Raw genomic sequence first — 13,031 nt, 5'->3', positions numbered from 1 at the left:
ATAACACGAAATATCACTGTAAAATAGCCCCGGGCTGGGAATTCCTTCCACTCTCAGAAGTTTCCTCTTCTGCGGCACCACCTAAAGCTCCTCTGGGACAAAGATGCTTCCACGTACGGAGCCAAAAATCCCCCAAATAAACAAAAAGGCACAGCCGTCTTCACCCAGTGCCCAACTGGGAAGGGAATTGGGTAGAGAAAAAGCAGTTTTCTTCAGAAGAGGGTCATGGGGGCAGGAGGATGCTCAGAGTTAGTGCAGTGTCGGGCAGAGCCCAGGGGATGCAAGGGGTTGTAAGGGGTTGCAAGAGGATCCAGAGGGGTCCAAGAGGGGTTCCCAAAGGTTGAAGAGGTTGCAAGGGGATCCAAGGGGATACAAGGGGTTCAAGGTGTTCCAAGCAGGGTTCTGAGTGGTACTGAGGGGATCCAAGGAGATCCAAGAGGTTCCAAAGGAACGGAGGGGATTGGAGAGAGTTCTGATTGGAATCCGAGGGGATCCAAGAGGTGCCAAGGGGTTCCAAGGAGTTTCAAGTGGATCCAAGAAGATGCAAGAGGGTTCAAGGAGTCAAAGAGATTCAAGGGGATGGAAGAGGGTCGAAGGGGATCCAAGAGATTCCAAGGGGTTCTAAGGGGGTTGAAAGGGTTGCAAGGGCATCCGAGGGGATACAAGGGGTTGAGGGTGTTCCATGGGGCTTCCAAGAGGTTCCAAGGGGATCCAAGGGGTTCCAGGAGAGTCCATGACAGTCGAAGAGGTCCCTTGCCCCTCAGCATGTTTTAACCCCAGCCAGCAGCTCCTTCACTCCACCTCCAAACTCCCCCACCAGGGTGGAGAGGAGAGGGAGAAAAGGAGGGGAAAACACCTCATGGGTTGGAATAAAGAGAACACTTTAAGACAACAGTTACGGTAGGGTAAAATAACATTATTAATCGTAAAATAATATACAAAATAAAGGGATACAACACCAGTTGCCCTCAGCACCTGAGGACTGATTGCCCAGCCCATCCCCAGCAGCAACTGAGTGTCCCAGCCCCCCAACAGCCCCCGTTTCTATCCCCAGCAAGATGTCTGTGGGGTGGAATATCCCTTTGGCTGCCTCGTCCTGGCCGTGCTCCCTCTCGGCTGTGAGGGGAAGCTGGAAAAGCCCTTGACTGATGTGAACATTTCTCAGCCACGTATATAATCATGTGTGACCAACAGCATTCTCACACTAAATCCTAAACGGAGCCGATACTAGAAAAAATATTAACTCCATCAAAGTTGAAACGAAGACAACCTCCCCCTGTTCAGAGCCTCTCAGCACCAGGGGGACCCCACAGCAGCCCCTTTCCCCTGTCCCTCACTCCCCCTCTGATCCCTGGGCTGGGGCAGGGCAAGGAGAGACATCTCCTGCAGGGTTCAGGAGAGGAGAGCAGGGAATCTCTGGAGAAGGACAGGGTCTGCTGGAGGCTGTGATGTGCATGGAAGTGGGGCTGAGACTCGGGGGGGAGCTGCCCGTGAGGCACAGCTGGATTTCCTCTGTCTCCACCCAAAACCAGGGGCGCAGGGTCTCCCCATGGAATGAGGCTGGTGGGAAAGTGAAGATCTCAATCCAAGTGTTGGCGTTGATGAAAGTCACCAGCCCCCGTGTGCAGTCCAGAGAGACCCAGATCCTCCTGGGGACCGGGGACAGGGACAGGGACAGGATGTTGCGAGGAGAGCTGAGCGCCTTGAACTGCCCTTTATAGTGCCAAACTGCCCAGACCCCTTCTTCAGGGCTCCAGAACACTTTCCTCTTCCTCTCCACGGACTCTCTGGCCACCCCAACACCCCACCATGAATCACCTCCCACCTCCCCCTTCACCTCCACCTCCCAGCAGTGCTTCCCCTCACGGAACCTCTCCTGGCCCAGCACACAGCACCAACAACTAAATGTCTCAGGGTTGTTGGGCAGGTTCAGCTGTGTGTGCCGCCATCTCACACTTCTCAAATCCTCCGACAGGATAAGCTGTGGATGAGCAGTGTTTGGATCCAGGGTCACCACATCTGCAGGGGACAAGAGGAGCCAGCGCATCAGCGCTCAGTCCTGGGCAGGTTTCACCACCCCGGGGCCAGGATGTGCCCCATGGCGCAGTAGACTGGGCAACTCCTTCCTTCTCTCCATCCCCACCATGGCCACTGCTGAGTTCAGTCCAATGGGAAGAGGCCCTGGTGGGACCTTGGAGGAAGACGGCACCTCTGGGGCACCACGGTGTAACTCAGAACAGGGTGGTATAGCAAGAAAACGGGGTGAGATCCAGCCCAGTGCTGTGGTCTGGGGGGTCTGAGTCACCAACATGCCCAGGCATGGCCAGTCCCTTCACTGGACAGCCCAGTTACACCTCGCACAGAGGGAAAGGGAGAAGAACCACCCATAAAACAACATAAAATTAAAAAAAAAAAATACAGATTACCTGGATTTTCAGGAAGCAGAAACTTTCTCCAAGCTACAAGGAGAGACAAGAGCAGGTCATGTCCCATGGCCAGTCCGCAGTGGCTCTGGTCAGGGGAGAGGGTCCAGCCCTGCTCTGGTGTCCCGGAGCTGCCCACCCCCCACAGACACATCCCCGTGGGGTTTGAACGGACCCAGGGATGCAGGGATGGAGAGGAAGGGCAAGAGGGGAAAGGTCCGAGCACAGAGCACCTGGGAGAGGACATTGAGCCAGGAGGAACTCATGGAGACTCACCCAGTGCTGCATCTCGTTGCTCTGAAAGGAAAACCAGAAGCAATGAGTGATCAGAGCGGACAGCTTCTCAACCCCTGGCAGGAGAGGGTAGAGCTCGGATTGAGCCCAAACTCCTTCTCTTTGGGGAACGGGAAAAGTCCCCTTGGTCCACAGGGGGGCATCCCTGCACTCCCATCCCCACCCCAGCGCACCCAGGCACTCCGCAGTTAGGCCTGTCTTAAGCAGAGATTTCAGGCTCAGCTTCATTTAAGCTCACTCAGTACTCCTCCCCACTGCTTCCCATGAGTCAGGACACCTCCCGTGCCCAGTTCCCAACCCCAGTGCTCTCCAGTCCCCTTCTGGGCTCCATCAACCCACATCAATGACCACAGAAACATCAAGAACCATGCAAAGACACATCCCTTCGTGGGGGCTCCTTTCTCAGGAGGCTTTGCTGGTGGCAGGGGACAGAAGGACTCACCCAGTTCTCTGGACTGCACCACTGGAAAGCAAAGGCAGAGGAAGAGGAGGTCAGGAGAGCAGCTGCTTCATCACTGGGACCATCTCCCCAGGGTCCCTTGGACCTTCCCACCAGCCAGATGCTCTGCCCATTCTCCCTCTCCTCCCACCCACACCCCGTATCCTTGTACCCATCCTTCCTTTGCCCAAAGAGCTTCCTTAATGAAGGCAAAACCTTATGGTGATGCAAACTCACCTTTCCTTCGGAAGAGATAAGCACTGAGGGCAGTTGACACCACTGAAACCAGGAGGAACACCCCCAGAGCTGCCATCCAGGGACGGGCATTGTGGAAAAAGGGAGCTGAGAAATAAAACAACATCAGGAAAAGGCCCTCCTTGACTTCCTGCACCCCCTGATGTTCTTTCACCCCCCCTGAGATCAAACCCCCCCAAGCAGTGTGGCCAACCCCAGCCCTGCTGCCATCCTGCACCTGAGATGTGCAGGGACGACGCCTCCTCCTGCTCCAGGCGGCTGTTCCTCACCACGCACGACACTTTCCCCTCTCCCTTCCCGCTCACAACGATGACATCTTGGATCTCAAAGAGGCCCCTCTCGTCAGGGGAACGTCTCTGGGAGACCGAGGGGAGATGCTGCCCACCGGCATCCTTCCACAGCAGCTCCGGTGGCGGGTACCAGCCGGCCGATCGACACACCACCCGGATGCCTCCGTCCTCGTAAGCCTCCAGAGAGAGGAGAGGGACAGAGCCCATGGCTGGGGGAAGAGCCCGGGAAGGCCCTGAGTTAGGGATGGACCCAGCTCAAAGGCCAAGACCAAACCCCATGCCAGACACATCACAGGGTGCCCAGGGGGCTGTGGGGCCGGCCACGTGCTCCTCACACTGCCAATCCCACCCCAACATCTGCATCAACCGGAGAGCACTGATGCCAAATGACCCCAGATCTCCCATAAAACAACCTGGCAGAGGACCATCAAGCAGCCAAGCTTTGGCAGCATCTCTGCACCAACACAGTATCATGAGGACACCATAGAAACCCAAAGCCACCGCGTCTGTGCTGCTCTGCCACAAAAACTCCTCCAGCACCACGGAGCCTGGCCAGGCATGGATGGGAAGAGCCTCCTCATGCCTAACCTCTTTCAACAGCTCCTGGCCTTTGGCACTGAATGGATGAACGTGAGGATGGGACAGAGCTCTGGGAGGGACACACCAACCCAGGGACACCTGAAAAATCCCCAGAAACACCATAGGGGCCACAAACCTGACACCTCCAGCTCCACCATAGCTTCTGCATAAGAGGCAGCATCTCGCACAGTGCAGACGTACTGGCCATCATCAGAGGGTCTCAAGCCAGAGATTCGCAAGTCCAGGCTCCCACTGGAGAGACCATCTCTGGCCAACTCTGTCCTTCCAGCGTATTCCTCCATCTGCTCGCCATACCGGTCCTCTCCATTTCGGTAGATGTGCACCGTTTCAGAGAATTGGTGCTGGATCCACCTGATCTCCAAGCTCCGAGCATCCACGCGTGGGGACAAGTGACACGGCAGCACAACGTCCTGCCCCACGGTGGCAAGGAGAGGTTGACCTGGTCCCACCACTCTGAACTCCGCTGGGTGACGGAGAAGGACACAGAGAGACAGAGATTGCACTCATGTTAATTTACGGGCATCGCATGGCAAGGGGCCAGCCTGGCATGAGCGATGCCCGCTCCATCCATAGGCATTGCTTTGCTGTCCCAGTGGCCCAAAGACACTGGAGAAACTGGAGAGGGAGGGGGAGAAGAAGAAGGAGAAGTAGGTTTCCTGGGGTGGGGTCCTGCTCCAGAAAGTTGTTCTGGGGGTGTTTCGGGGTGAAAGTTTTTCACCCCAAAAAATTACCCCCACCCTGAAAATGACCCCCACCTCACCCCAGCCACCCCTGGTAGAAGGGACAAAGGCTTTGGGGGAGCACCACAGGGTGAGACTGAAGATGTCCCAGGGCAGTGGACGTGGCATCACAAGACCAAGGGAAAGTGAAAGCAATGCACAGCTGAGCTCTTGGCTCAGCTCCTCCTGACCCACAGCATCCCCCCATGCCCCACATCTGCCACCCGGAGCACGATCAGCCCCCCCAGCCCTGCAGGATCCCTACCTGATCCCAGCTGGAGGAGGTGGAGAGTCAGGAAATGACTGAGCAGGCACCATGGGCTCGTGGGGAACCCCATCTGCTCCCGGAGCTGGAGAAGAGGGTGGGAAGGGAGGCAGAGGGAGGGCAAGGGGGGTTACAGCCACCACGGAGGGGATGGGGAAGAAGGGCTGCACCTGCCCCCCACACCACTCCAGAAATCCCACCAAACCACCTGCACCCTGACGTCGGAAGGAACCCTTGGTCGAGGGCAGGAGGGGATCCACGCTTGGCTCCCGGTGCATCCCCTACTCTGCCCCACTGCCCTAACCAGCATTTACTTGAAATCCCTAACAAGATTTTAAGTGAACTTAAGTATTATTAATCCCCTGTGGAAAGAAAATTCACTCACCCGAGGTGTAGGAGCTGCACCCAACATCTCCAACCTTTGCCTGGTTCCAGGGTCCAGAATTCTCAGGGGCGGTTTAAGGCTCCACCTCCCATGTTGTTGTGAGCTCGGGTTCTTCATCCAGAGATGATCCACATCAGCAATTCCACAGTCATAAAAGTAAACACCAAGGGCAAAGCACCAAAGGGAACCCATCACCCTCCCCGTTCCTGGATGGGAGGGGCTGGAGGTGGCTTTTTCCAGGGCCGGGCCTCTCCCAGCAGCCTGTGCTGGGACAGAGACATTGGCGAGGTTTTGCACCCATAGATAAGTGGTTCTTTTTCCCCAAAAAGGGCTGAATTTCCTGTACGGCCATTGTCACAAAGGAAGGAGCAAACCCTCAAGCAGACCACGATGAATCGTCCACCTGTGCTGCCTCTGCTCCATCCATCTCTTGAGGTTTTTATTGGTGTTTCAAGATATTTGCCTATTTGGGAAGAAAACTCAGCAGTCCATCGGTCCCAGGAACCAAAAAAAGGAGGAAAAGAACTGAAAATGAAGGATAATAAGGTTTGTTTTGGGGGGATCATGTAAAGCTGAAAGCTTGGTTGTGATTTTTGGAGATGGCTGATGAGCCCAGCAGTGTCCCTGCAGCCCCACAACAGCCGGGAGCTTGTGGGGAGCGAGGAATGAGGGCACAAGATGGGATTGGGGGGGCTTTGAGTGTCGGGATACCCCAGCTGTACCCTGTCACCTAGGGGACCTCAGGTGCCTGGGGAGGACGTGTCCCCTGCTGTCCCCAATGTCCCACCATATACATAGGGAGCCCATGTCCAAAGTAAGGGTTGCGAGGAGGTTCATGGGGAGCTGTACCCATAGCTCCCATAGGGGTAGGAACCAGGGGGGGTCATAGCCAGCTCCGGGGGGGTCCCTGGGGTCATCCCCAGATGTGGGGAGGGGGACCAGGGTGAGCCGCGAGGGGTGTCAGGAACCCGTACCCAGCCCTAGCGGGCGGGGGAATAAGGAGAAGGGGAGATAAAGAGGGCCCATAACTTCCCGGGTTGGTGCAGCATGGGGGGGTTCCAGAGCCTGGTCCAGGCATCCTCCCCCCGTTACCCGCACAGCAGCATCACCTGGAGCGGATCCGGTTATCGGAACCTGCTCCGGTCATGGGAACTGACCCCGGCAGTCGGCAATTCCCAGTCTGAGCTTTGTTCTTGGTTCCCGCAGCCCCAGCCCCTTCCTGCGTGTCCCCCTGCCCCTTCCCACATCCTGCTGGGATCAGTCACCCCCGGTCACCGATCCAGGGCCACCCCCGGTCCCTGCAGCAGCGGCTGTCAATAACACGAAATATCACTGTAAAATAGCCCCGGGCTGGGAATTCCTTCCACTCTCAGAAGTTTCCTCTTCTGCGGCACCACCTAAAGCTCCTCTGGGACAAAGATGCTTCCACGTAAGGAGCCAAAAATCCCCCAAATAAACAAAAAGGCACAGCCGTCTTCACCCAGTGCCCAACTGGGAAGGGAATTGGGTAGAGAAAAAGCAGTTTTCTTCAGAAGAGGGTCATGGGGGCAGGAGGATGCTCAGAGTTAGTACAGTGTCGGGCAGAGCCCAGGGGATGCAAGGGGTTGTAAGGGGTTGCAAGAGGTTCCAGAGGGGTCCAAGAGGGGTTCCGGGGGGTTGAAGGGGTTGCAAAGGGGTCCGAGGGGATACAAGGGGTTCAAGGTGTTCCAAGCAGGGTTCCGAGTGGTACCGAGGGGATCCAAGAGGATCCAAGAGGTTCCAGGGGACCGGAGAGGATTGGAGGGTGTTCCAAGTGGAATGCGAGGGCATCCAAGAGGTGCCAAGGGGTTCCAAGGAGTTTCAAGGGGATCCAAGAAGATGCAAGAGGGTTCAAGGAGTCAAAGAGATTCAAGGGGATGGAAGGGGGTCGAAGGGGATCCAAGAGATTCCAAGGGGTTCTAAGGGGGTTGAAAGGGTTGCAAGGGCATCCGAGGGGATACAAGGGGTTCAGGGTGTTCCATGGGGCTTCCAAGAGGTTTCAAGGGGATTCAAGGGGTTCCAGGAGAGTCCATGACAGTCGAAGAGGTCCCTTGCCCCTCAGCATGTTTTAACCCCAGCCAGCAGCTCCTTCACTCCACCTCCAAACTCCCCCACCAGGGTGGAGAGGAGAGGGAGAAAAGGAGGGGAAAACACCTCATGGGTTGGAATAAAGAGAACACTTTAAGACAGCAGTTACGGTAGGGTAAAATAACATTATTAATGGTAAAAAAATATACAAAATAAAGGGATACAACACCAGTTGCCCTCAGCACCTGAGGACTGATTGCCCAGCCCATCCCCAGCAGCGATGGAGTGTCCCAGCCCCCCAGCAGCCCCCGTTTCTATCCCCAGCAGGATGTCTGTGGGGTGGAATAGACCTTTGGCCATCTCGTCCTGGCCGTGCTCCCTCTCGGCTGCGAGGGGAAGCTGGAAAAGCCCTTGACTGATGTGAACATTTCTCAGCCACGTATATAATCATGTGTGATGAACGTCATTCTCACACTAAATCCAAAATGTAGCTGATACTGGAAAGAAAGCTAACTCCATTAAAGCTGAAATGAGGACACTCCCTCCTGCTCAGAGCCTCCCAGCACCAGGGGGGGGACCCCACAGCAGCCCCTGCCCCTCACTCCCCCTCTGCTCCCTCGGCTGCGGCAGGGCAGAGAGGGACATCTCCTGCAGGGTCCAGGAGAGGAGAGCGGGTAGTCTCTGGAGAAGAGCAAAGTCTGCTGGGGGCTGTTGTGGGTATGGAAGTGGGGCTGAGACTTTGGTGGGTGCTGTCCCTGAGGCACAGGTGAGTTTTACTTGTCTCCACTTGAAACCAGGGGCGCAGGGTCTCCCCGTGGAATGAGGCTGGTGGGAAAGTGAAGATCTCGCCCCCGGTGTCAGCATTGAAGAAAGTCACCAGCCCCCGTGTGCAGTCCAAACAGACCCAGATCCTCCTCGGGACCAGGGACAGGATGGTGGGAGGAGAGGTGAGAGCCATGAACTTCCCTCCCCAGTGCCAAACCGCCCAGATCCCTTCTGCAGGGTTCAGTGACACTCTCCTATTCCACTCCACGAACTCTCTGGCCACCCCAACAGCCCACCATGAATCACCTCCCACCTCCCCCTTCACCTCCACCTCCCAGCAGTGCCTCCCCTCACAGAACCTCTCCTGGCCCAGCACACAGCGCCAGTAAATACATCTCTCAGGGGTGTCGGACAGGTTCCACCATGTGGTTCCACATCTCACACTTCTCAAGTCCTTTGACAGGATAAGCATTGGATGAGCCATGTTTGGATCCAGGGTCACCACATCTGCAGGGAACAGGAGGAGCCGGAGCATCAGCTCTCAGTCCTGGTCAGGTTTCACCACCCCAGGGCCAGGATCTGCCCCGCAGGGCAGGAGACTGGGCATCTCCTTCCTCCTTTCCATCCCCACCATGGCCACGGCCAAGCTCACTACAGTGGGAAGAGGCCCTGGTGGGACCTTGGAGGCAGATGGAACCTCTAGGGCACCACGGTGTAACTCAGAACAGGTTGGAACAGCAAGAAAACGGGGTGAGATCCACCCCAGTGCCAATTCGGGGGACCTGAGTCACCAACACGCCCAGGCATTGCCAGTCCCTTCACTGGACAGCCCAGTCACACCTCGCACAGACGGAAAGGGAGAAGAACCACCCATAAAACAACATAAATTAATTTTAAAAAATCCACATTACCTGGATTCTCAGGAAGCAAAAACTTTCTCCAAGCTACAAGGAGAGATAAGAGCAGGTCACATCCCATGGCCGGTCCCCAGTGGCTCTGGTCAGGGGAGAGGGTCCAGCCCTGCTCTGGTGTCCCAGAGCTGCCCACCCCCCACAGACACATCCCCTCAGGGATTGCTCGGACCAAGGGACGCAGGGATGAAGAGGAAGGGCAAGAAGGGAAAGGGCCGAGCACAGAACACCGAGGGGAGGACATCAAGCCAGGAGGAGCTCACAGAGACTCACCCAGTGCTGCGGCTCGATTCTCTGGAAAGGAAAAAAAAGAAATCAATGAGTGATCAGAGGGGACAGCTTCTCACCCCATGGCGTGAGCAGGCAGAGCTCGGGTTGAGCCCAAATTCCTTCTCTTTGGGGAACGGGAAAAGCCTCCTTGGTCCACAGGGGGGCGTCCCTGCACTCCCATCCCCACCCCAGCGCACCCAGGCACTCTGCAGTTACGCCTGACTTAAGCAGAGATTTCAGGCTCAGCTTCATTTAAGCTCACTCAGTACTCCCTGCTTCTTCCCATGAGTCAGGACACCTCCCGTGCCCAGTTCCCAACCCCAGTGCTCTCCAGTACCCTTCTGGGCTCCATCAACCCACATCAATGACCACACAAACATCAAGAACCATGCAAAGACATATCCCTTTCGTGAGGTCTCCTTTCGCAGGAGGCTTTGCTGGTGGCAGGGACCAGAAGGACTCACCCAGTTCTCTGGACTGCACCACTGGAAAGCAAAGGCAGAGGAAGAGGAGGTCAGGACAACAGCTGCTTCATCATTGGGACCATCTCCCCAGGGTCTCTTGGACCTTCCCACCAGCAAGATGCTCTGCCCGTGCTCCCTCTCCTCCCACCCACAACCTGTGTCCTTGTCCCCATTCTTCCTTTGCCAAAAGACCACAAAACCTGTTCTGACACAACTCTGATCCTGTTCTGTGTACGTCCATGGGCCTCACTCCACCCCGAGCCCCTCCACTCCATCCCCCCCACCACAAACTCACCTTTCCTTCGGAAGAGATAAACAATGACACCAAAACACATCAGTAAAAGCAGGAGGAGCACACCCAGAGCTGCCATCCAGGGACGGGCATTGTGGAAAAAGGGAGCTGAGAAACAAAAAAAACATCAGGAAAAGTCCTCATTTTACACTCCCCTGTGTGAGGAGAAGAAAAAAGCCAAAACAACCCCAAAGTTCCAGCTCCTAAAGCCTTGTGCTTGGAGCCCTGGGCTCAAGGAGACATCCTCCTCCCCATCCCATGGACACCCCAAAGCTCCCCTGAAGCACACCAGGCTCAGGTGATCTCCTACGCTAAAACTCACCTGTGGGTGCAACCCCTTCCCCTTCCCGTACCCCCCGCATGTTTCTCCAGCCCCCTGAGATCAAACCCCCCCAAACAGCGCGGCCAACCCCAGCCCTGCTGCCATCCTGCACCTGAGATGTGCAGGGATGACACCTCCTCCTGCTCCAGGCGGCTGTTCCTCACCACGCACGACACATTCCCCTCTCCCTTCCCGCTCACAACGATGACATCTTGGATCTCAAAGAGGCCCCTCTTGTCAGGGGAACGTCTCTGGGAGACCGAGGGGAGATGCTGCCCACCGGCATCCTTCCACAGCAGCTCCGGTGACGGGTACCAGCCGGCTGATCGACACATCACCCGGATGCCTCCGTCCTCGTAAGCCTCCAGAGAGAGGAGAGGGACAGAGCCCATGGCTGGGGGAAGAGCCCAGGGTTGCCCTGAGTTAGGGATGGACCCAGCTCAAAGGCCAAGAACCCCATGCCAGACACATCAGAGGGTGCCCAGGTGGCTGTAGGGCCGGCCACATGCTCCTCACACCACCAAACCCACCCCAACGTCTGCATCAACTGGAGAGCACTGATGCCAAATAACCCCAGATCTCCCATAAAACAGCCTGGCAGAGGAGCACCCAGCGGCTGAGCTTTGGCACCTCAAGGCACCGTCTCTGCATTGACACAGCATCATGAGGACACCACAGAGACCCAAAGCCACCATGTCCATGCCACTCTGCCCCAAAAACTCCTCCAGCACCACGTGCGTACTCCCTCCTGGTCAGGCACGGATGGGAAGAGACCCCTCATACCCGACCTCTCTCAATGCCTCTTGGCATTTGCCACTAAATAGATCAACATGAGAATGGGAGAGAGCTCTGGGAGGGACACACCAACTCAGGGACACCTGGAAAATCCCCAGAAAACACCATAGAGGCCACAAACCTGACACCTCCAGCTCCACCATAGCTTCTGCATAAGAGGCAGCATCTTGCACAGTGCAGATGTACTGGCCATCATCAGAGGGTCTCAAGCCAGAGAGTCGCAAGTCCAGGCTCCCACTGGAGAGACCATCTCTGGACAACTCTGTCCTTCCAGCGTATTCCTCCATCTGCTCGCCATAGTGGTTCCCTCCGTTTCGGTAGAGGTGCACCGTTTCAGAGAACTGGTGCCGGATCCACCTGATCTCCAAGCTCCGAGCATCGATGCGTGGGGACAAGTGACACGGCAGCACAACGTCCTGCCCCACGGTGGCAAGGAGAGGTCGACCTGGTCCCACCACTCTGAACTCCGCTGGGTGACGGAGAAGGACACAGAGAGACGAAGATTACACTCATGTTAATTTACAGGCATCACATGGCAAGGGGCCAGCCTGGCATGAGCGGTGCCCGCTCCATCCCACAGGCGTTGCTTTGTCCTCCCAGTGTCACGCAGACACTGGAGAAACAGGAGAGGGAGGGGGAGAAGGAGAAGGAGAAGTAGGTTTCCTGGGGTGAGGTCCTGCTCCAGAAAGTTGTTCTGGGGCTGTTTCGGGGTGAAAGTTTTTTACCCCAAAAAATTACCCCCACCCTGAAAATGACCCCCACCTCACCCCAGCCAGCCCTGGAAGAAGGGACAAAGGCTTTGGGGGAGCACCACAGGGTGGGACTGAAGATGTCCCAGGGCAGTGGACATGTGGCATCACAAGACCAAGGGAAAGTGAAAGCAATGCACGGCCGAGCTCTTGGCTCAGCTCCTCCTGCCCCACGGCACCCCCCCCCCACCCCACATCTGCCACCCGGAGCAGGATCAGCCCCCCCAGCCCTGCAGGATCCCTACCTGATCCCAGCCGGAGGAGGTGGAGAGTCAGGAAATGACTGAGCAGGCACCATGTGCTCGTGGGGAACCCCATCTGCTGCCGGAGCTGGAGAAGAGGGTGGGAAGGGAGGCAGAGGGAGGGCAAGGGGGGGTTACAGCCACCGCGGAGGGGATGGGGAAGAAGGGCTGCACCTGCCCCCCACACCACTCCAGAAATCCCATCAAACCACCTGCACCCTGACATCGGAAGGAACCCTCGGTCGAGGGCAGGACAGGATCCACACGCGGCTCCCGGTGCAGCCCCTGCTCTGCCCTACTGCCCTAACCAGGATTTACTCAAAATCCCTTCCAAAGACTTTAAATTCATTAAATATTTTAAATCCCCTGTGGAAAGGAAATTCACTCACCTGAAGTGTAGGAGCTGCACCCAACATCTCCAACCTTTACCCAGTTCCACGGTGCGGTTTAAGGCTCCACCTCCCACATCGTGAACTCAGGTTCTTCACGCAGAGATGATACGCAT

The 13,031-nt window shown here is 56.5% G+C and overlaps 2 protein-coding genes across 2 annotated transcripts; both read right to left on the bottom strand.

Annotated features, from left to right (window-relative positions):
* Positions 1–1,333: 1,333 nt before the first annotated feature.
* LOC141476122 (butyrophilin subfamily 3 member A2-like) lies at positions 1,334–5,358 on the bottom strand. The gene is made up of 8 exons (XM_074164724.1): positions 5,286–5,358; positions 4,417–4,764; positions 3,629–3,910; positions 3,394–3,498; positions 3,160–3,180; positions 2,700–2,720; positions 2,427–2,459; positions 1,334–2,019 (listed from the first exon to the last, which is right to left on the bottom strand). The coding sequence occupies exons 1-8, from the start codon at positions 5,356–5,358 to the stop codon at positions 1,334–1,336; spliced, it is 1,569 nt and encodes a 522-aa protein (XP_074020825.1).
* Positions 5,359–8,314: 2,956 nt separating this feature from the next.
* LOC141476121 (butyrophilin subfamily 1 member A1-like) lies at positions 8,315–12,602 on the bottom strand. Its single transcript, XM_074164723.1, has 7 exons — positions 12,530–12,602; positions 11,657–12,004; positions 10,853–11,134; positions 10,422–10,526; positions 10,127–10,147; positions 9,393–9,425; positions 8,315–8,988 (listed from the first exon to the last, which is right to left on the bottom strand). The coding sequence occupies exons 1-7, from the start codon at positions 12,600–12,602 to the stop codon at positions 8,315–8,317; spliced, it is 1,536 nt and encodes a 511-aa protein (XP_074020824.1).
* Positions 12,603–13,031: the final 429 nt, after the last annotated feature.

Source organism: Numenius arquata, chromosome 28 (genome assembly GCF_964106895.1).
Source record: "Numenius arquata chromosome 28, bNumArq3.hap1.1, whole genome shotgun sequence".
Taxonomy (NCBI): Eukaryota; Metazoa; Chordata; class Aves; order Charadriiformes; family Scolopacidae; genus Numenius; species Numenius arquata.
Note: the sequence above shows the minus strand (reverse complement) of the source record. Positions and strands in the feature narration are given on the sequence as shown.

Excerpts from the sequence above, each read along its gene's own strand:
- LOC141476121 (XM_074164723.1), bottom strand. The coding sequence starts at position 12,602 with ATGGGGTTCCCCACGAGCACATGGTGCCTGCTCAGTCATTTCCTGACT. Across the intron at positions 11,135-11,656 it reads GGTGGAGCTGGAGGTGTCAG|CCATGGGCTCTGTCCCTCTC; the intron begins GTTTGTGGCCTC and ends CTCTTCCCCCAG. Across the intron at positions 10,148-10,421 it reads TTATCTCTTCCGAAGGAAAG|TGGTGCAGTCCAGAGAACTG; the intron begins GTGAGTTTGTGG and ends TTTGCTTTCCAG.
- LOC141476122 (XM_074164724.1), bottom strand. The coding sequence starts at position 5,358 with ATGGGGTTCCCCACGAGCCCATGGTGCCTGCTCAGTCATTTCCTGACT. Across the intron at positions 2,721-3,159 it reads GGTGCAGTCCAGAGAACTGG|AGCAACGAGATGCAGCACTG; the intron begins GTGAGTCCTTCT and ends TTTTCCTTTCAG. Across the intron at positions 2,020-2,426 it reads TCTGCTTCCTGAAAATCCAG|ATGTGGTGACCCTGGATCCA; the intron begins GTAATCTGTATT and ends TGTCCCCTGCAG.